The sequence below is a fragment of the Oncorhynchus nerka genome, linkage group LG10 (genome assembly GCF_034236695.1).
Source record: "Oncorhynchus nerka isolate Pitt River linkage group LG10, Oner_Uvic_2.0, whole genome shotgun sequence".
Classification (NCBI taxonomy): Eukaryota; Metazoa; Chordata; class Actinopteri; order Salmoniformes; family Salmonidae; genus Oncorhynchus; species Oncorhynchus nerka.
In genome coordinates, this window is record NC_088405.1 from 29,494,090 (window position 1) to 29,516,094 (window position 22,005).

The window sequence follows — 22,005 nt, forward strand, 5'->3', positions numbered from 1 at the left end:
CCTGCTTGCTTCAGAAACCACCACTGCACAGAGTGAATAACTATAATTGCATAGACTGCATAATGGATCATTTTAACTGCTCAGTTTAATAGGCCAATAGGGTACAACTACTGTACGTCAATTGTGATTTGTCTGCAATGTCTATGAAGCTTTTCTACTTGAATGTGCTTTTGGCATGCTATCCTGTGAAGCATTCAGTCCATATCATTAGTTAGAACTGAACATGTGACAAACCGAATATCACTGTGGTAAGAAAGTCGAACTACTCGTTGCGCCATAAACATGACAGGAATCTCCTAAAATAGTGCCCTTATTAAGCTCCCTTACAGGTGAACTGTGGTGATGGGACGGCATGCTTATAAGGCTACTCTCTCAGGGCTACACTCCGAAGCCTGTTGTGCTATCCTCTGGCTTCCCCTGACAAACACACAGTTACGATGAGTAGAGACAGGCAGGCAGCACAGGTGGGCAGGCAGCACAGGTGGGCACGCAGCGCGGAACCGACTGTGTTGATCCAAGCAAAGGCAGGACAGTAAAAAAAAAACTTCTCAGCCAGAGACTGTAAGGAAGAGAGAGAGAGAGCAGACAGGTCTCTCTTGAAACAAGAGCATTGATCTCCATGAAACTTGAGCCTTGATAAATAAGTGTAAGCGAAAAAATATACCAGCGGAAACAGACTATGGTTCATGATGCCTCAGCAGCTACAGACCCCTTGAGGAAAAGAAACCCATCAAATCAACCAAACTGTAATGTGTCAGCTTATTGCCCTCATCCAGCCATTACAGCTTCTGTATCTGAAAAAAGTCCTTTGTTTGAACCATGGTTATAGTGATTGATGACCAGAATCTCATGTTAATGAGATGGGGGAAAACACAACTCAAAGGCTTACTGCACTACATCCTACAATAATGTCCTGTGATGACATGGCCCTTTCTGGGTAAAGATCATGGCTTCTCACTCTCTCCAACACCCAGGTTCTGTTATCTCATGTCGTAAATTCCTGGCAGAGACTATCTCCCCCTTTTCATGTTGTATGGAGAGAGAGAGTTCAACAGTAGAACAAAGGAACTCCCGCCAAATTCTACTATATTACAGAATTTGAGACTGCAATAATATCCATATTTTGGAGAAAGTGTAAATGGTCGGTGGAGAAGCCAGCTACGACCCGGTCCGTTTTGTTTCATGTTTGTGACCTCATGAAAGACAACACAGTCACATTACCCTAACTATGTTTATATAGGTGCCTCCGTTATGAGGTTTGCATCTAATTATTGTATAAAATGAATGAGTAAAGATTAAACTATTTGTGAAATTATGTAATATGATGTTAAACCTTTAATGTGAAAGAATTGTATTTCCTTTAAAGTTTAACTAAGTCATTAGCCCGCCCCCGTGAGCACAGACATGATCTGGCATCAGAGACCCGCCTTTTCTATTGTTACGAATCCTCTTCAGACCACGCATACCTCGGTGTAAACTGCGGTGGCACAGGTTTGAGTACCAAGACTGAGCAAACCCACAGCGTGTTCTGTGATTGCGAATGGTTTAGACTTCCTAACCATACCACGTGGAACATTGGCTACACGCCTGGAAATGGTTCAACTCAAGACTATCGATCCCAACAGAATAAGAGCAAATCTTAGATATGAATTACTAGTCTGCAGCTAGAAATTCTGGAAACCTGGGATGCGAAGACCGACAACCGCCGAAACATCTATTCTATCAGAACATTTCTGATGGTACTCTGAAGTATCCATTCTAACCACGAAAGACTTCAGACTGATCATTAGGGACAGACAGACGTACTCTCTAGCAGACGGATTCCAACAGAAAACATCACGACACATGGGCATAAATATATATATATTGTTTGCAATTATTCCCGAATGAGTGAGCGTTCATGTGCAAAGGATTAGCATTTAAATGAATATAATTATAGTAGTATAGTGTGTAGTGATCCCTCTGGTCTTTCCCGTTCTTGCTCATTCCACACCCATTTCCCTTTGTCCACCAAGCCGTCATATCGGCTTAGCCCACTAGGCAATCTTCCATATCATTTGTTAGTAACAGATCTGTTTGTTTGTTTATGCATTTCTGTGATTATTTAGTTAGTTACTAAATAAATGTTTAAGCCAATTGGTGTATGGATGATTTATAGTAAAGGCTGGGTTTGTGCAGATAACCAACAATTTACGACGTTTGGAATGAGAATGACGTAAATAATAATTCATTAATAAGAAGACTAATTGATAAGATATTAAAATATCTGAAGAGTTATATTAGGAAAATTGTAACTTTGTCATCTGAAGATTTTCCTTGGTGCCCCGACTTCCTAGTTAATTACATTTACATGAATAGTTTAATCACGTAATAATAATTACAGATAATTGATTTGATAAAATAACAGCCTTCACTTTTAATGATGCCAAAGACACGACAGTTCTTACATGTGCCACAATTCATCTACACAACTCTCTCTTATTTTCCACCTCATGTGTGTAGTGCCGAGCGATTAGTGCTCTTTGAGGCCTGTTCATTTTCGGTTTGATTATTAAAAAATAATCACGGTTTTCAATTTTGGTTTTGGAGAAAATTCTGGTGTTTTATTGCAAATATGCAGACGGAGTTGAAAAGAGAACACACAGAAGGCTGTTGTATAAAACACCTCTCCGGATAACATCTTCAAACTAAGCGCAACCATGGCACCCGTGACAGCGAGGGAGAAGCGTCCATCCATGTATACTGGTAAGAGAGTCTAGCTATCTACATATTCAGATATCACACGTTTCTAATTCTGTCAGAAAGTCATTTTCATTTAAAGTGTACTGTTAGCTAGCTAACGTTACGTGTATAATCTCTGTAGTAATATTATTCGTATCTCAGAGCCATTTGCATTGCTAGTTATAGCTAGTTAACCTCTCTAGGGTACGTGGGACTTTAACGTCCCACCTGACCAACATCCAGTAAAAGTGCAGGGCGCCAAATTCAAACAGAAATATCATAATTAAAATTCCTCAAACATACATGTATATACACCATTTTAAAGACAAACTTTTTAATCCCACCACAGTGTCCGATTTCAAAAAGGCTTTACAACAAAAGCATACCATGCGATTATGTTAGGTCTGCACTTAGACACAAAAAACACAGCAATTTTTCCAGCCAAAGAGAGGAGTCACAAAAAGCAGAAATATAAATAAAATGTATCACTAACCTTTGATGATCTTCATCAGATGGCACTCATAGGACTTCATGTTACACAATACAATACATGTATGTTTTGTTCAATAAAGTTCATATTTATATCCAAAAATCTCTGTTTACATTGGCGCGTTGTTATGTTTTGCCTCCAAAACATCCGGTGAAAGTGCATAGAGCTACGTCAATTTACAGAAATACTCATCATAAATGTTGATGAAAATACAACTGCTATGCATGGAATTAAAGATGTACTTCTCCTTAATGCAACCGCTGATTTCAAAAAAGCTTTATGGAAAAAGCACACCATGGAATAATCTGAGTACAGCGCTCAGAGACCAAAACAAGCAATACAGATACCCACCATGTTATGGAGTCAACAAAAGTCGGAAAAAGCATTATAAATATTCACTTACCTTTGATGATCTTCATCAGAATGCACTCCCAGGAATCCCGATTCCACAATAAATGTTAGTTTGGTTCGATAAAGTCCATCATATGTCCAAATACCTCCTTTTTGTTCGCGCATTTAGTACAGTAATCCAAATGCGCAGGCACTAGGTCCAGACAAAGTCGAAAAAGTTATATTACAGTTCGTAGAAACATGTCAAACGATGTATATAATCAATCTTTAGGATGTTTTTATCATAAATCTTCGATAATGTTTCAACCGGAGAATTCCTTTGTCTTTAGAAATGAAAGGGAACGGAGCTAACTCTCACGGGCGCACACCTGACTGAGCACATGGCCTTCTGGCAGACCCATGACTCAATCAGCTCTCATGGATAAGCTAAGACTTGAAAACCTACAAACCTCAGATTTCCCACTTCCTGGTTGGATTTTTTCTCAGGTTTTTGCCTGCCATATGAGTTATGTTATACGCACAGTCATCATTCAACGTTTTAGAAACTGAGTGTTTTATGTCCAAATCTACTAATATTATGCATATCCTAGCATCTGGGCCTGAGTAGCAGGCAGTTTACTCTGGGCACGCTTTTCATCGGGACGTGAAAATATTGCCCCCTACCCCAAAGAAGATAACATTGAAACTGGTTGGTTAGTTACCTGCAGATTCATGCAGGGTAGTAACAAAAAAAGACTCCACTATGCAAGTAACTATTTCAATAGAATGTCACTGCGACAACTGTCGATTGACGTAGCTGGTAAATTCGCTCTGGCTATCTACTCCGATTTCAGAGCACTCGACTGTGCCAGACTCCACAATAATTTACGAACCCTCAACACCCGTTAAATATGTCTGGTGTCAGTAAACGTTGGCAAAAAAGCGTAATTCAATAGCTCTGCTAGGGCGAGTAAAATGGTTAGAGTGAGCTGTTCTCTCATTTGTGTCTGGAAGTAGCTAGCAAGCTACCCTACATTAGTCAGTCAGTTAGACTGGGTGCTTGACTGCAGCTGTTAGGTCAGAACACTCGGATTAACCCCACTCCTCGGCCAGAGCATCCAGCATGTACTCTGATTGCTCCGAGAGCGATTTATGAACAAACAATCTGACAATGCGCTGAGTTTACCAATGCCCAGAGCACACTCTGGCACTCCAGGTTACATTTACCAACACACCCGTAGTATAAGCCAGCCTTTAGTCTTGAAATCTTTGGTTGTTTCGTACATAGCGCTACAAGTATATCCTTAAAAGAAATGGGTGGGGCTAAAGCTTAAGATAGTGTGAGTGTTGGGCCAGTAACCGAAAGGTTGCTGGATCGAATCCCCGAACTGACAAGGTAAAAATCTGTCGTTCTGCCTTTGAACAAGGCAGTAAACCCACTGTTCATCAGTAGGCCGTCATTCCAAATAAGAATTTGTTTTTAACTGACTTGCCTAGTTAAATAAAAAGGTTACAACAATGCTGAATGGGTGTAGACAAAGAACTCTCCCCTGTAGATACCAAAACATTCAAGGGCCATTTTCTCAAAAGTGAGGTTACAAGTTAATCAACTTTCAAAGCAGAATTACTTCTCCATTGTTCCTCTACTGTTATCTAATGTAAAAAACACCATTTCAAATGTTGCTACATAAGTCCGAATCGAGCCGGTCGGTCACATATTACATTTGCTTTATTTGAGGACTATTATTTAATTCCAAGTCATCTCTATAGAGCTGCTGCCTATGCTGTCTGACAAAGTCACTATTTGTGTAGTTCTTCAAAGTAAATACGGCATACTTTCATGACTGCTGAATATTAACTAACAATCACAATTTTCAGGTTGCGATACCTCGCGAAGCAACAGCGAGCTCTGTATATCACCTCACGATCATGCATTCTTCTCTCGTCTGTAGCAGTTGTAATAGAAACACAGACCGGGCAAGTAGATACACATTGGTCATTGCACACTGAACAAAAATATAAACATAAAATGTAAAGTATTTGTCCCCCGTTTTATGTGCTGAAACAAAAGATCTCAAAAATGTTCAATTTGCACAAAAAGAGCATTTCTCTAAACTTGTGGACAAATTTGTTAACATCCCTGTTAGTGAGCATTTCTGTTTTGCCAAGATCATCCATCCACCTGACAGGTGTGGCATATCAAGAAGCTGATTAAACATGATCATTACACAGGTGCACCTTGTACTGGGGGACAATAAAAGGCCACTCTAAAATGTGCAGTTTTGTTACACAACACAGTGCCAGATGTCTCAAGTTCAGGGAACGTGCAATTGGCATGCTGGCTTCAGGAATGTCCACCATAGCTGCTGCCAGAGAATTGAATGCTAATTTCTTTACTATAAGCCGCCTTCAACGTCATTTTAGAGAATTTGGCAGAACGTCCAACAGGCCTCACAACCCCAGATCGATCACGTGTATGGCGTTGGTTTACAGATGTCAACGATGTGAACAGAGTGCCCTATTGTGGCGGTGGGGTTATGGTATGGGCAGGCATAAGTTAAGGACAACGAACACAATTGCATTTTATCAATAGCAATTTGAGCCCACAGAGATATTGTAACGAGATCGTGAGGCCCATTGTCGTGCCAGTCATCCTCCGCCATCACCTCATGTTTTAGCATGATAATGCAAGGCCCCATGTCGCAAGGATATGTGCACAATTCCTGGAAGCTGAAAATGTCCCACTTCTTCCATGGCCTGCAAAATCACCAGATATGTCACCCATTGAGCATGTTTGGGATGCTCTGTATCAGCGTGTACGACAGCGTGGTCCAGTTCCCGCCAATATCCAGCAACTTCGCACAGCCATTGAAAAGGAGTGGGACAACATTCCACAGGCCACAATCAACAACATGCAAAGGAGATGTGTCGCATTTCATGAGGCAAATGGTGGTCACACACCAGATACTGAATGGTTTTCTGATCCACGCCACTACCGGTGTTGCGGTGTCTGTGACTAACAGATGCATCTGTATTCCCAGTCATGTGAAATCCACAGATTAGGGCCTAATACATTTATTTAAATCAACTGATTTCCTTATATAAACTGTAACTCAGTCAAATCTTAGAAATTTTTGTTCAGTATAGTTAATCACTAAACTATATAGAATATTGGCCCGTTGGAAACTACAACTCCCTACTACATCGCACAGTTCAGGCTGGATCTGATTTATTTCTAGAGAAACTGTGTGATGTTCGCATTGACCTCATGGAAGAAAAACATACAAAACGGAATTCAAATAATTGAACCAACGCCAGTCAATTAGTTGTTTAAAAAACAAAAAATAACCGACATTTCGGTTCATTGCTCAGCACTACCTGTGTGTTTCCTCTCCTGTGTATTACCTTCACCCTTAAGTCACCCGCTCAAGACCACTACAACAACAGGGTTCTCTTTCTATTCCATAAAATATTTTTTTCTCCCCGATAACTCACCTTCTGTGCTCCTTGCCTCCCCTTTTCGCCATCGCTTTGCCCTCGCCTTTAATCTTCCCCTCTCTCATCCCCCCTCGTCTCTGTTTTCCATCCTCTCCATTTATTTCCATCACTTTACCTGCACTCTTTCATCTTCCTCTCACTCTTAGCAACTCCCTCTCGCTTTCATCCCACCCCCTCACCCCCTCTTTCCCTCACTTTCTTTCTTCCTCCATGTCTCATCTCCTCCTTTCCACTGCCCCCACCTCCATCTTTCTACCCCCCCTCCCTTGTTACCTTGGAGGCGAGGAGATGTTGCTGTGCGTCTATCTGCTGCTGCTGTCTGGCAGCCATCTCCTGCAGCTCAGCCAGAGTCATGTCCATCCGTGGGGCCGACACCTGAGCAGGGTACAACAAGGAGAGACGGTCAGCCACACACAGAAAAAGAGTTGGCAAAGTAAGACACACATTCATATTGTACATATACAAACACATCATCTCTCACTCCAAGGCAAATGTTGTGTGTTTTGCGTCGGTGTCAAGACAGGCCTGAAGCTATGTAGGACAAGCACAGTCTCTGCATGTGGGTAAATAGCACACACTCGTGTTCAAATATGGGGACGTTTTTTGCGTCATTGGTGACACAGGAGTAACTGAACTCGTTTTTCCCCTCTCTCCCTCTCCTTCTCTTCGGAAGTTTTAGATGGGTTTAAAAGTTTACTAATACAAAGAGCAGCAGAGGAAATGGTAAAACAAGTTTTTATAAAAGAGCTAGATCAATGAGTCACAACAATTCAGAGGGAAAGTTAATGTTTGATTAATTGACTAATCCAATGACTCATAGGCCAGGAAAAGTAGAGGGGGTTCAGCAATCAGCAGTGTAGAAACTATACTACACAGTGACTGAATGAAAAACTGGGTTTCAAAAGGCGAACAAGAGGACGTTTGTCTAAAGTCACTGGTTTCTGAACTCACCCCGTTCTCCATCCGTCTATCCCAGGTGCTCTTCACTCCGTTCCTCTTGGAGTCTGATCCTCGTGAGCCACCTGAAACATACATCCAAAACCTCAGCAAAAACAGTCAGAGAGAAGGTTAAAGCATAAAAAGTTGTCCTGACTAACATTAAAAGCCACCAAGCCTGTTAGGAAACTATGAGAAACTCACGCAAAGTGTTCATTGGAACTAAAGCTGATATGAGTGAAGCAAACGTCTCTCGCTCTCGCCCTTTATATACACCACACACTGACACACCACATACAGTAGACACACACATTCTGCAATAGGCTCCTTCGGCTGGAGGGGAGGAGTCACAAGCAGGTTACACAAACACAGACGGGCTAGCGTTAGCGACGAGCTAAGCCACTCAGCCAGCACAAAGACATCAGTGTCGCCCAGAGACCGGTCATAATCCCAGGATTTACTACAGTACCCTGGGTCTATGAGGGGCTGATCATTGACTGTGTGTGTATTTGTGTCTGTGTGTTGAGGGTGTCATAGGGAGCCAGTGGAACTGATTTCATCCCTCGAGCACCGGCCCGTGACCAAGCAACTTACATAATAGTTTTGGACAGAATCTGCTACAAATATTGGCTAGGCCTGGGGGACTACTCAGGGGCACAATAACATGCTAAGCTAACTCTGAATGAATAATTAGCCTATAAGGTAATGCTATGACAAATGAACTGAAAAGCCTACTTAGCTAACTTAATAGTGATGGGGAGAACTGTTTTGATAGTTACATATCGCAATATTTTTGGACAATATTATATTAATACATTGATTTGTAAAAACACCACATAACTAAACCCTTGAATGAGTAGGTGTGTGTGTATATATATATATATACACACACACACACACACATATACACACACACACACACACACACAATTATTTGAATTCCGTTTTGTATGTTTTTCTTCCGTGAGGTCAATGCGCACATCACACAGTTTCTCTCTATATATATAGAGGAGGAGACAGGTTACAGACGGATTTTTAAGTCCTGAGACAATTGTGTACCATTCAGAGGGTGAACGGGCAAGACAAAATATTTAAGTGCCTTTGAACGGGGTATGGTAGTAGGTGCCAGGTGCACTGGTTGAGTGTGTCAAGAACTGCAAAACTGCTGGGTTTTCCACGCTCAACAGTTTCCTGTGTGCATCAATAAATGGTCCACCACCAAAGGACATCCAGCCAACTTGACACAACTGTGGGAAGCATTGGGGTCAACATGGGCCAGCATCCCTGTGGAACGTTTTTGACCCTTTGTAGTGTCCATGCCCTGATGAATTGAGGCTGTTCTGAGGGCAAAAGGGGGTGCAGCTCAAAATTAGGAAGGTATTTCTAATGTTTTGTACACCCATTGTGTGTGTGTGTGTATGTATGTATGTATGTATGTATGTATGTATGAATTAATGAGTGTGTGTGTGTGCGTGCGTGCGTGCGTGCGTGCGTGCGTGTTTTTGCAGCAGACACATAGTGAGCAATATGTTTGGAACATCAAATTGCAATATCGAATCGCAATACATATAGCATTGTGAGAATCACAGTAAATATCGTATCGGCACCTAAGTTTTGTGATAATATCGTATCGTGAGGTCCCTGGCAATTCCTATCACCATAACTTAATATAGTCTATATAGTTAGCTAGCAAAGCAAGCTTTATGAGAAAGAAGAAATGAGATAGACAGGACAGAAAAAAAGCTAAGCCATCATTGGGAGAGAAAACACTGCTTAGCTAGCTAATTGTACCACAAGGCTAACTAACTCTGTGGGAAAGAACACAATGCTAAGCTAATCAATTTTAGTCCTTCACAAGGCAACTAACTACAAAGACATGGCCTCAGAACAAACAAGCTAACTGTACGGGAAAACAAGTGCAGGCTAAAATGGCCAGAAAGGAAAACGACCATCTAATCCCAGACACAAACTGTGAATGGTAGAGGGTTTAGGAATTATGCAAAGAGGGACAGAGGATCCACACCGCCTCGTGGACAAAAACTCTAGTTTTTATGTCCCTGAAGAAAAACAAAGTAGTAACAACCTCATGGGGATGAGTTCCTCCTTTCTAACAACTTGTTACGTGTCTGAGATTGTCCTTACACTGTCTGATGTATGTACAGTTTATTTGAGAAAATCAGTCAATTGAAATAAATTCCAAATGTATCTGTGTGGTTGTGCTTGTGTTCTTCTGTACGCACTTTGCCAATGTCAGGTCATTGGGAACTCACCAGATTCTCTGCTGGGCGCTCGGTCATGGCGCAGGTAGAAGCGCACCTCTGCCCTGTGCTGCCCCCAATGCTGGAGCACGTCCAGCATCCTCTCCCCGACTCCTACAGGTCGCTCTGATGTGGTGGTGGGGGGGGGGGTTAGAATAGAGAACACACAGGTTTAGGATGTTATAGAACAGAAGCAGTGCACCCCCCAGGCTTCAGAAATATTGACATGGACACCCCCTGTAAAATGTGTTTTGACCCACCTATCAGTATTCATGCGTTTTACATACAAGGACTAAAGTGACAAGCGCAGCGAAAATGAAGGAAAACTCAAGATGTGTGTCGTATGACGTGTTGTGTGGTTTGTTAATCTGGTCAGACCACACTGACTGACTGGACTAGGCTACAGTCTAAGGAGAGGCATTTAAATCAAGATTTCCGTTTTCACTTCATCTCTCTGAGAGGTGCTGCCCCAGGGAAGGACAATGACCTGTTGTTGATGTTTTCAGCTGACCCGTTACACAACCACTCCAACCGCTACACATCTTGCGTCTTCTCTTCATTACACAGAAGTACTAAAACACATGGTTGATTAGTGCACCAATGTATTTAAAACGTTCCAACCACGTTGCTCATGCCTTGGTGGTTGAAGATATCCCTCTAGTGGTGTGGGGGCTGTGCTTTGGCACAGTGGGTGGGGTTATATCCTTCCTGTTTGGCCCTGTCCGGGGGTGTCCTCGGATGGGGCCACAGTGTCTCCTGACCCCTCCTGTCTCAGCCTCCAGTATTTATGCTGCAGTAGTTTATGTGTCGGGGGCTAGGGTCAGTTTGTTATATCTGGAGTACTTCTCCTGTCCTATTCGGTGTCCGTGTGAATCTAAGTCTGCGTTCTCTAATTCTCTCCTTCTCTCTTTCTTTCTCTCTCTCGGAGGACCTGAGCCCTAGGACCATGCCCCAGGACTACCTGACATGATGACTCCTTGCTGTCCCCAGTTCACCTGGCCGTGCTGCTGCTCCAGTTTCAACTGTTCTGCCTTATTATTATTCGACCATGCTGGTCATTTATGAAAATTTGAACATCTTGTCCATGTTCTGTTATAATCTCCACCCGGCACAGCCAGAAGAGGACTGGCCACCCCACATAGCCTGGTTCCTCTCTAGGTTTCTTCCTAGGTTTTGGCCATTCTAGGGAGTTTTTCCTAGCCACCGTGCTTCTACACCTGCATTGCTTGCTGTTTGGGGTTTTAGATTGTTTGGGGTTTCTGTACAGCACTTTGAGATATCAGCTGATATAAGAAGGGCTATATAAATACATTTGATTTGATTCTCTTATAACAAAAAAGTTTGTGAAATAATCAGGACAGTATTAACGCACGGCCTGGTTTTTCTTGTTGGATTTATCTAAACCTAAAGAATAAAACAGCTTTGTAAAAAGAGGTGCAAAATTAATCTGATTTCACTTGAGCACTTATAAAATCTTCCCCTCAAGGACACAGAGGTACTCCAGCCTGAACACAGGCACCCAGTCTCGTCTCTCATGGCAACCACACACAACCATGGAAACGGTCCACTTCTAACCACAGGTACTTGAGTTCTAAGAATTCTTGGAGAGCAGCTGTGGGGATTGTGCAAGGCTGAAGTCGTATTTCTCCACTTGAGAGAGACTTGTGAGAGATGTGTTATCTGTGTGGTGGGCTACAAAGATAATACACCCAGTTTGTCAGCGTCAGAGATAACACAGACAAAGATCTGGCCAGTTGGCACACAGCCAGCCTTTATTCTGTGTCCCTTCCAAAATAGTATGTTCTCTCAAAACTCTCCCTATGTTCTATATAATCTTGGGGTTTGTTTAGAAGACAAGATGTGTTTTTCCCAAGTAACCAGTAGATCATAGACATTGGTACTAGTCCAGGTGCCTAAATAACAGGCATAGGGGTGGTAATTGTCAGGCATATACGCGCGTGAAGGGGGAGAAGGCTCACCAGATCCACGCCACATCTCAGCCAGGTGGCATTCAGTCTCTCCGGGCTCCTTACATAGCTCCACCACGTCCCGGCACAGCGTCTCTGGGGTAACGGGCACCTCTGTAAAATGCTGGTCATTGTTACTGAGGTACACTGTCAGGAACATCTAAGGGACAGAGAAGAGACATTATTAAGGGTATTAGAATGAGGACATCCTTCAACGTTTGAAAATCGCACCCTATTCTAATGTCTACTGTTCACATAAACAACTTCACAAATGTTATGATCAGAGTTGATGAAGGCTAGAGATGCCCACTGAGGCATAAGACACATGGCAAACATAGTTATCCTAAAAACACAATCAATATTGTAAGAGAGTGACAACTTCAAGGCTATCAAACCTGCATATGCAACTCTCAGTGATGGATATCTAAAAGCCACGCACCTGCCTGCACGACACTGATAGCAACATGCTGCGGAGAACACGGACGGAATCACGGAATCCATACATTAACACGGAATTCAACAATATTCTCAAATGTATTGAACTTAGGAGGAAATGAACTAAATGTATTGATCTTAAGTAGGAAATGAACTAAATGTATTGATCTTAAGTAGGAAATGAACTAAATGTATTGATCTTAAGTAGGAAATGAACTAAATGTATTGATCTTAAGTAGGAAATGAACTAAATGTATTGATCTTAAGTAGGAAATGAACTGAAATGTATTGATCTTAAGTAGGAAATGAACTCAAATGTTTTGAAATTATTAGAAAATGCTTTCATTTGTCCAAGATGATCATATGACATGAATAAACTGCATCAATGATTTGCATTTCCCTTCACTTTCTGGAGGCATCAGCACAAGCCTGCATGTCTGTGCGTCTGTTTTTGTCTACCACTTTGGGTAGTCGTCAGCGATGCTAATGTAATGATAACGTCTTCTGGTAGATGGAAAGGCTTTGCCAAAAAACCTTCTCAATTAAATGTTAACTACAAGGTAGCCCGTGCCGACCTGGCAGAATTGTATCGTGATTATTTGCATTAATCCAGTAGCCATTTGGTTTGCAAACTCTGCAATCACATGAGCGCTACAGAAACGTAGCTAACCAAATAATGGTCTCTGGCTGGAGCACAGTTTAATTAAAGAGCAACTACACCCAAGACTCTACATTTCTTTGATTTTTCACAAACCTCAAAAGTGGTCTCCTGATGTGGTTTAAGCATCGTTGTGGACTTAGAACATCCATTTTTGTTGTTTTTCTATAAATAATAAATTGTGATTTTGAGATTGAAAACTTAAAACTAGAAAAAACAGAAACCTGGAAAAACAAAACTGTACATTTTTGGGGGAAAAGACAATATGGAATCAGACAAAAAATAAAACAGATATTGTCTGTGCCCTCGTTCCTCTGTATCCACATGGAAACCTGAGTAGAGTATCTCGCATTTTTCCCTGCTGATGGCCTGCTTATGTTAACCAAGGCTGTCGGCACGATGACAGCCCTACTGCTAACAAGCAGAGCACTTTGAAGGGTAGAAATACTGTAGCTCTGGCTGAAGGGCTGTCTATTCAGCCAAAATTATTTATCTGCCAAATTTCACTGAATTTGAAAATTTGAAGTTGTTGCCGAGGCTGCCCCTGCATTGGCCTCAAGACGGTGAGATCTAACACTGAGAACGACTGCGAGATGGGACTCAAGTTTTTGATAGTTTACTAGAAAGCATGCCACTAAAAACCCATTGGATTAATCTAAAAACACACGCCACTGAATGAATAGAACCGAGCCTCAATCCCATTGTAATGTTTCAGTGAACTTGGTTCAATAAGCCCTTTACAGATGCTGACCCTCCACGCTGAAAACCCCCTGTTGTCATAAACAGATGCGCGTTTCAGAAGCTTTGGGCCACTCGTGGAATATGCGCTCTGCAGTAATCTGCACAGATATTGGCGTGACAGATTGAAATGAAACTGTTATCAAATAAACAACGCATTCTGAGGTCTCCTGTGGATAAACCTATGGTACAAGGTGAACTAAATACACTCAGTGTGTGTGTGTACGTCACCCCTCGTTGACCCAACCCGGCCCAAGGAACATAATTCTATCATTCCCGTCGACTTTAGTACTGTTATGTCAGCTAACTTAAATAGAATAACATCCTTTATAGATCCAGTTTGTTCTCCAGCTCGTGCCCCTTGGTTAGACTATAAGAGTGATGTAGAAGCAGTATACTATTCCCTTTACCACAGTAAAGAATACGCAGCCCAGCCATGCCTAGGAGGGCTACATTAGGGACATTGGGTCATTCAGGTCACCCAGGCACAAAGGCTGAGGGCAGTGCAGCTAAAGCCCTCTCAGTGAAAACAAAGACAGGCTATAGTATATGTTCAGCACAGTGGACTCCACATCACTGCATCTCAATGGTCTAAAGTGGATTCCCCTCCTTGTCGCTTGGATGTGAGAGCACCAGAAAGGTTAGAGCTGATTCCAAAATGGCATCAACTACACTGCATTCACTTAACCTGTATTTTCAGAACACTGACATTGTCCTAACTAGGTAGCCAGTAGGGTCTGGATGATACCCGTATTGTTAAATAAAGGTTCAATTGAGTTATACTTGTTAGTTTTGTGACAAGGAAACAAAACACAAAGCTGATTTAACTTCTTCAGTTAAACAGCCCTAATGTTGGGAACCAAATTATGTTGCCATCCAGAGTCTCATGTATTTATTTTCCAAGCTATACTATACAATATTTTACATACCGCAGGTTTTTAAAGGACAATTTGTTTGCCATGGAAAAAAACAATTGTCACAGCCCTAGTAGCCATCCTTCTAAGAGTCCGTTCTAACCATAAAACTGTTCTCTTCTGGCCTTTTTTTAAATGCTCAGGTCTAAGAAATCAAAAGCGATCTCACAATACACACAGTTAATATCACCGCCGATAATGCAATCTAGGTGGTCCAGACCTAACCAGTAGTTTGGTTAAATACGGACGCAAATGGCCACTTTATTGAATGATTAAGTAATTAGCCATACATCATGCTTGGTAAGTAAGCCAAGCATGATTCGCCCTGTGATTTGATTTATTTAACCTTAAACTAGGCAAGACAGTTAAGAACAAATTATTATTTTACAATGAAGGCCTACCACGGCCAAACCCTCCCCTAACCCGGACGACGCTGGGCCAAATTGTGCACCACCCTCTGGGACTCCCAATCACGGCTGGTTGTGATACAGCCCGGGATCGAACCATGGTTGTAGTGATGCCTCTAGCACTGAGATGCAGTGCCTTAGACCGCTGCGCCACTCGGGAGTCCTATGATGATGGGGGGGGTTGTATATGAAAGGGTCACAGCGGTTCACGCCACACCCTCTAAAAGGACCACCCCAGATGAAGGGAAGGGGTTTTAAGAACGACAGATCCATCATTCACAAACTTCCACCTCAGAAAGGGACATCCCACCTAATGAAGGTCCTAAATACAGAATTGTTATGGGTTCAAACAGAAAATCTGGGTGTAATTCATATTTGTTGCCGTTATTATTCCAGTTATCCGCAGATTTGGTTTAATAAATGGCAAATTCCTGTGAGATGTTAAGACCCAGGAGGGTGCAACTTGACGTGATGGTAAAAGCCCATGGGCCACATCCTCTCATGCAATGCCATGTCAATTGGGCACATTGTGGCGTTATAACAAGCATTTGAAAACAAGCAATTGAAAATGAAAACTCACCCCATTTGACCTAGTCATGAAATTTGGTACATACAGTGGGGAGAACAAGTATTTGATAACCTGCAAAATCGGCAGTGTTTCCTACTTACAAAGCATGTAGAGGTCTGTAACTGTGAGAGACGGAATCTAAAACAAAAATCCAGAAAATCACATTGTATGATTTTTAAGTAATTAATTTGCATTTTATTGCATGGCATAAGTATTTGATCACCTACCAACCAGTAAGAATTCCGTCTCTCACAGATGTTAGTTTTTCTTTAAGAAGTCCTCCTGTTCTCCACTCATTACCTGTATTAACTGCACCTGTTTGAACTCGTTACCTGTATAAAAGACACCTATCCACACACTCAATCAAACAGACTCCAACCTCTCCACAATGGTCAAGACCAGAGAGCTGTGTAAGGACATCAGGGATAAAATTGTAGACCTGCACAAGGCTGGGATGGGCTACAGGACAAGGTCGCAAGGTCCCCTTGCTCAGGCCAGCGCATGTCCTGGCCCGTCTGAAGTTTGTCAATGACCATCTGGATGATCCAGAGGAGGAATGGGAGAAGGTCATGTGGTCTGATGAGACAAAAATAGAGCATTTTGGTCTAAACTCCACTCGCCGTGTTTGGAGGAAGAAGAAGGATGAGTACAACCCCAAGAACACCATCCCAACCGTGAAGCATGGAGGTGGAAACATCATTCTTTGGGGATGCTTTTCTGCAAAGGGGACAGGATGACTGCACCGAATTGAGTGGAGGATGGATGGGGCCACGTATCGCGAGATCTTGGCCAACAACCTCCTTCCCTCATTAAGAGCATTGAACATGGGTCGTGGCTGGGTCTTCCAGCATGACAACGACCCGAAACACACAGCCAGGGCAACTAAAGAGTGGCTCCGTAAGAAGCATCTCAAGGTCCTGGAGTGGCCTAGCCAGTCTCCAGACCTGAACCCAATAGAAAATATTGGAGGGAGCTGAAAGTCCGTATTGCCCAGCGACCACCCCGAAACCTGAAGGATCTAGAGGTCTGTATGGAGGAGTGGGCCAAAATCCCTGCTGCAGTGTGTGCAAACCTGGTCAAGAACTACAGGAAAGATATGATCTCTGTAATTGCAAACAAAGGTTTCTGTGCCAAATATTAAGTTCTGCTTTTCAGATACTTATGTCATGCAATAAAATGCAAATTAATTACTTTAAAATCATACAATGTGATTTTCTGGATTTTTGGATTCTTTAGATTCTGTCTCTCACAGTCGAAGTGTACCTATGATAAAAATTATAGACCTCTACATGATTTGTAAGTAGGAAAACCTGCAAAATCAGCAGTGTATCAAATACTTGTTCTCCCGACTGTATGTCCCTCTCCTCACAAGGAACAAATGTCTCAATTTCCATAACGACCGTCATGTAGAATTTTCCGCCATTTAGGATTTTGTGGGAAAAAAACACACCGCTACTCCTCTGGCACAGATAGACAACGCTGCACAAAACTTGATATTTAGCATCTATGGACACTATTTTCCAGGGTAGCGTCTCAAACATGTATGCTACTGACCAATAAACATTCATGTGGATGTGGTGTTGCATAAACAGAAAGGCTGTTAAGTCTACGTCTGGAAACAGTAATGTTAAGGAATTACCGTCATGTGTACTGAAGGACTTTGTTGCTGTATCTGACAAAACTGAAATGAGCACTTTGTATCATCTGGTAGCCCTGAAATCCTTAGATCAAAGAAAGCCTGCAGGTCCTCTTGATCCCTGCATTTTAAATCTGGTAGCTGATTTCATAGCAGAACCCCTCTGTTCCATCTAACCCTGGAATGTAATGAAATTCCAAAGATCTGGAAATCAGCATTTGTCCTACCACTTTTAAAAGGGGGAGATCCAACTCTTTCAAATAATTATAGGCCAATCTCAAAGCTGTCACCCCTGGTGAAAATACTCTAAACCCTTGTGAGTGAACAGCTAAAATAGTATATAAAAACAAAATCTATTTTATCAATGTACCAATCGGGCTTCAGGAAGAAGCATAGCGCAATTACAGCAGCCATGAAGGTTTTAAATGATATCACTGAAGCCTTTGACAAAACAGCACTGTGTCTCACTTTTTACAGATCTCTCTAAGGTGTTTCATACAGTTGATCATGCTACACTGAGGCAGAGATTGTCAAGTGGAGGTCTTTTGGAGCATGCAGTTGCATGGTTTGCTAACTCTGTCTGATAGTGCACTCAATTTGATGGGCTCATGTCTGTTAAAATTATCTGTCTGTAATGGTGTGCCCCAGGGCTCTGTACTTGTCCCCTCTTATTCACTATTTATATAAATAATTTAGACAAAATGTCCAAAATGCACAACTTCACTTTTATGCTGATGATACTGTTTATTGTTGTGCATTGTCTCTTACAAAAGCTTACCAGAACTTGCAAACTTCTTTTTATACTGTTCAACATACCTTGTGTCAATTGAAGCGTATCCTCAATACTGACTAAACTAATGGTGTTTCTAAAGCAAGAAATAGACCTCTGAATGTTTCACCTATTACTACCTGTCAGGGCAATGAGATTGACTGTAACCTCAAATATCTTGGCATTTTAGTGAATGACGACCTCTTTTAAATTGCATATTCAACAAATTACAAAAAATTGAAGCTGAAGTTGGGATTTTATTTTAGGAATAAGGCCAGTTTTTATTTTGAAGCCAGGAGTCGGCTAGTATCAGCTACATTTACGCCTTTACTAGACTATGGGGATATTGGATATATGAATGCTTCTGCTCAGTGTTTGAGATCAATTGACACCCTTTACCATGGCGCATTGAGATTTATTTTAAACTGCAAAACCCTTACGCACCACTGCACACTGTAAACCAGGGTTGGCTGGCCTTTTCTAGTCACTCACAGGCTCAGTCACTAGTATACTTTTACTTACAAAGTCATTTTGGGTTTACTTCCATTTTATTAGGACATATGTGTTGTTCAGAAATGTGGTGGGTATTCTCTTCGTTCACAGGACTTTATCCTACTAACTGTTCCAAATGTCCCAACTGAATTTGGTAAAAGGGCTTTTATGTACTCTGCGCCATCGTCTTGGAACGCCTTACAAAATACTTTTAAACTGGAAGAACTTGTCCTGATTGGTGTTTTTAAATCATTGATGAAGGATTTTGAGGCTGATTCCCTGACCTGTTAATGTTTTTAATTTGCCGTTTTATGATTTTGTTATACTCTTGTGAATTCTATGGTTTTTAGTAGATTAATTATAGCTTTTCATGTTGTCTGTCTGTAATTGTGTAATGACTGTGTAATGAAAATGATTTCAAATCTCAAATGAGCCCTTCCTGGTTAAATTAAATATTCACATTGTAAAATAAAACAACATTTCCAAGCACATTCAGATTGACCACACAGTGGCACTACAATGGATACATGTTAATATCTGTTGATCTGTTTGACTCAGAGTGAATGAATTTGACAGATGCACACATGCTCTAGTTAACATGTAGAGTTCGTCAGTTTGGCTGCATAGCGGTGCTGTTGGACATGAATAAAACTGTCATACAAAATGAGTGTATTGCGTTCAAAGACGTGCATCTATAGATGCAACATGCCAAAGTTGGTGCTGATTGGTCGAGCGGTTCTGGAGAAGATGTTTATTGGTTGCGCTATGGGGCCAAAGCTTGAAACCTGCCATTGCTGCTGGCAGTGATATTTTTGTTGTTGTTTTTATTTGTCCTGGTCCCAGATCTGTGCCTAAAGCTAAACCCAGAACTGTGCCTAATAGAGAAAGTTCAACCCCCGAGCCAGAACTCCCCTCCTTTATATACCACTGGCCTACAGTGTGTGTGGCTCATTCAACTGATCTAGCAGAGTATAAGCTTTATCTTTGCAGGAGAGGTTGGTCAGATCTGGTCAGCAAGGTTTCAAATAACAGTGACCCAGATACTTAAGCTTTTTATGGACGGCGGCTGCTTGGTTGTAGTGGGGCAACAAATCATGTAAGACAAGCATATAGTTCTCAGACGCTTCAATATGGAGCTTTAATGCATTAGATTCGCCTCTTTTTTTCCAGGAGGGCAAATATGCTTTAAATCCCAGCAGGACAAGAAAAGTCACTCAGAAATAGGCGCAGCAGCTGACATCACGCTCTTTAAAGGAAAGTAGGACATCCAGGGGACCCTGTTAATTTTAGGAGAGAGAGAAAGGAGACAATAGAGAAAGAACGAGAGGAGATGAGAGAATGAGAAAGAGAGCGAGAGAGATGATCAAGATAGAGGTTGTGACATATGGTAAAACCCTCTGGGGCTCAGCATTGAAGTCGACCATCAGGTCCTAAAATGGGGCTCTATTGTCCCTCTACAATGCAAATGAAAATCATATCAAACACTTATCACCAAAACAGTATCATGCTTTTAACTCACCTCATTGTGATGATCAATTTTAAAACAATAAGTTCAACAGCAGGTTGAAACAGAGTAAAACATGGTAGTTGTGGATGTTGTTTCAAAGCCTAAATGTGACAAAATGAACAGCGCTTTCTAAGGTGATGATTCATTCAATGCAATGCACTTTGTAGATCTCTCTGTAGCTTGCTTTTTGACTGCATATAGATTTGTGAACACAAAGCTTTGCTTTTCATACCTGGACACGGCCCTCTTGATTCCTTCAACCTTGTCAGCCTCATCCTTTAACTTTTCCCTCATGTCTCGTTTCAAAATAATGCCGTACACTTCATATCCAACAAATCAACAGTTTTATAACAGAGAGAGCAAACAGACCGGTCCTTCGGTAAAACTAATCCATAGTCCTTTGTCTAAGTGGCAATAAATGAGTGTCTTACCTTATTTCCTTGCTGATGACATTTTGCACCCTGAACTTTTTTAATTAACAAAAAAAGGCTTGCTAGCTACCTGAAAACAAATCTCTCATCTTCGGTGCTGCCTTGGTTTTGAATTAATAATATGAAACTCCTGCAAAATCATGAAAGCCTATTGGCTAATCAGGGTTGACATACGTTGGGAACTACAACATTACAGTGAATACCAATGCAATTTCGAAACTAATTCATGCAATTTCAATTATTTTCTCCAGTTTATAAAATCAAACTGTAGAATAATAGTAAGGACATCAAAACTATGAAATAACACATATGGAATCAGGTAGTAAAACAAGTGTTTAAACAATTATTTATATTTAAGATTCTTCAAAGTAGCCACCCTTTGCTTTGATGACAGCTTTGCGCACGCTTGGCATTCTCTCAACCAGCTTCACCTGGAATTTTTTCCCAACAGTCTCATGGTTTATTTGAGCAATAAGGCCCGAGGGGGTGTGGTATATGGCCAACGCGGAGTGCCTGGATACAGCCCTTAACTATAGTATATTGGCCATATACCACAAACCCCCGAGGTGTCGTATTGCAAATATAAACTGGTTAGGAACATACAGTACCAGTCAAAAGTTTGGACAAGCCTACACATTCAAGGGTTTTCCTTTATTTGGACTATTTTCTACATTTTAGAATAATAGTGAAGACATCAAATCTATGAAATGACACATATGGAATCATGTAGTAAGCAAAAAAGTATTAAACAAATCAAAATATATTTCATATTTTAGATTCTTCAAAGTAGCCACCCTTTGCCTTGACAGATTTGCACACTCTTGGCATTCTCTCAACCAGCTTCATGAGTAATGTATTTCCATCAGTCTTGGAGTTCCCACATGAGCTGAGCACTTGTTGGCTAATTTTCCTTCACTCTGCAGTCCAACTCATCCCAAACCCTCTCATTTGGGTTGAGGTCGGGTGATTGTGGAGGCCAGGTCATCTGATGCAGCACTCCATTACTCTCCTTCTTGGTCAAATAACCCTCACACAGCCTGGAGATGTGTTGGGACATTGTACTGTTGAAAAACAAATGATAATGGGACTAAGCGCAAACCAGATGGGATGGCATATTGCTGCAGTATGCTGTGGAAGCCATGCTGGTTAAGTGTGCCTTGAATTAAAAAAAAACAAGTTTTTTTAAATCACAGACATTGTCACCAGCAAAGCATCTCAACACCATCCCACCTCCTAATCCATGATTTATG

The 22,005-nt window shown here is 41.5% G+C and overlaps 1 protein-coding gene across 1 annotated transcript in view; it reads right to left on the minus strand.

Moving 5' to 3' along the window:
- The window catches only part of tp53bp2a (tumor protein p53 binding protein, 2a), a 51,613-nt gene that overhangs the window by 18,190 nt on the left and 11,418 nt on the right, over nucleotides 1–22,005 (minus strand). Inside the window, 4 exon segments of the mRNA XM_029669423.2 lie at nucleotides 7,313–7,414; nucleotides 7,991–8,061; nucleotides 10,246–10,359; nucleotides 12,213–12,360. Of these exon segments, the coding sequence (XP_029525283.2) occupies nucleotides 7,313–7,414; nucleotides 7,991–8,061; nucleotides 10,246–10,359; nucleotides 12,213–12,360 (435 nt within the window).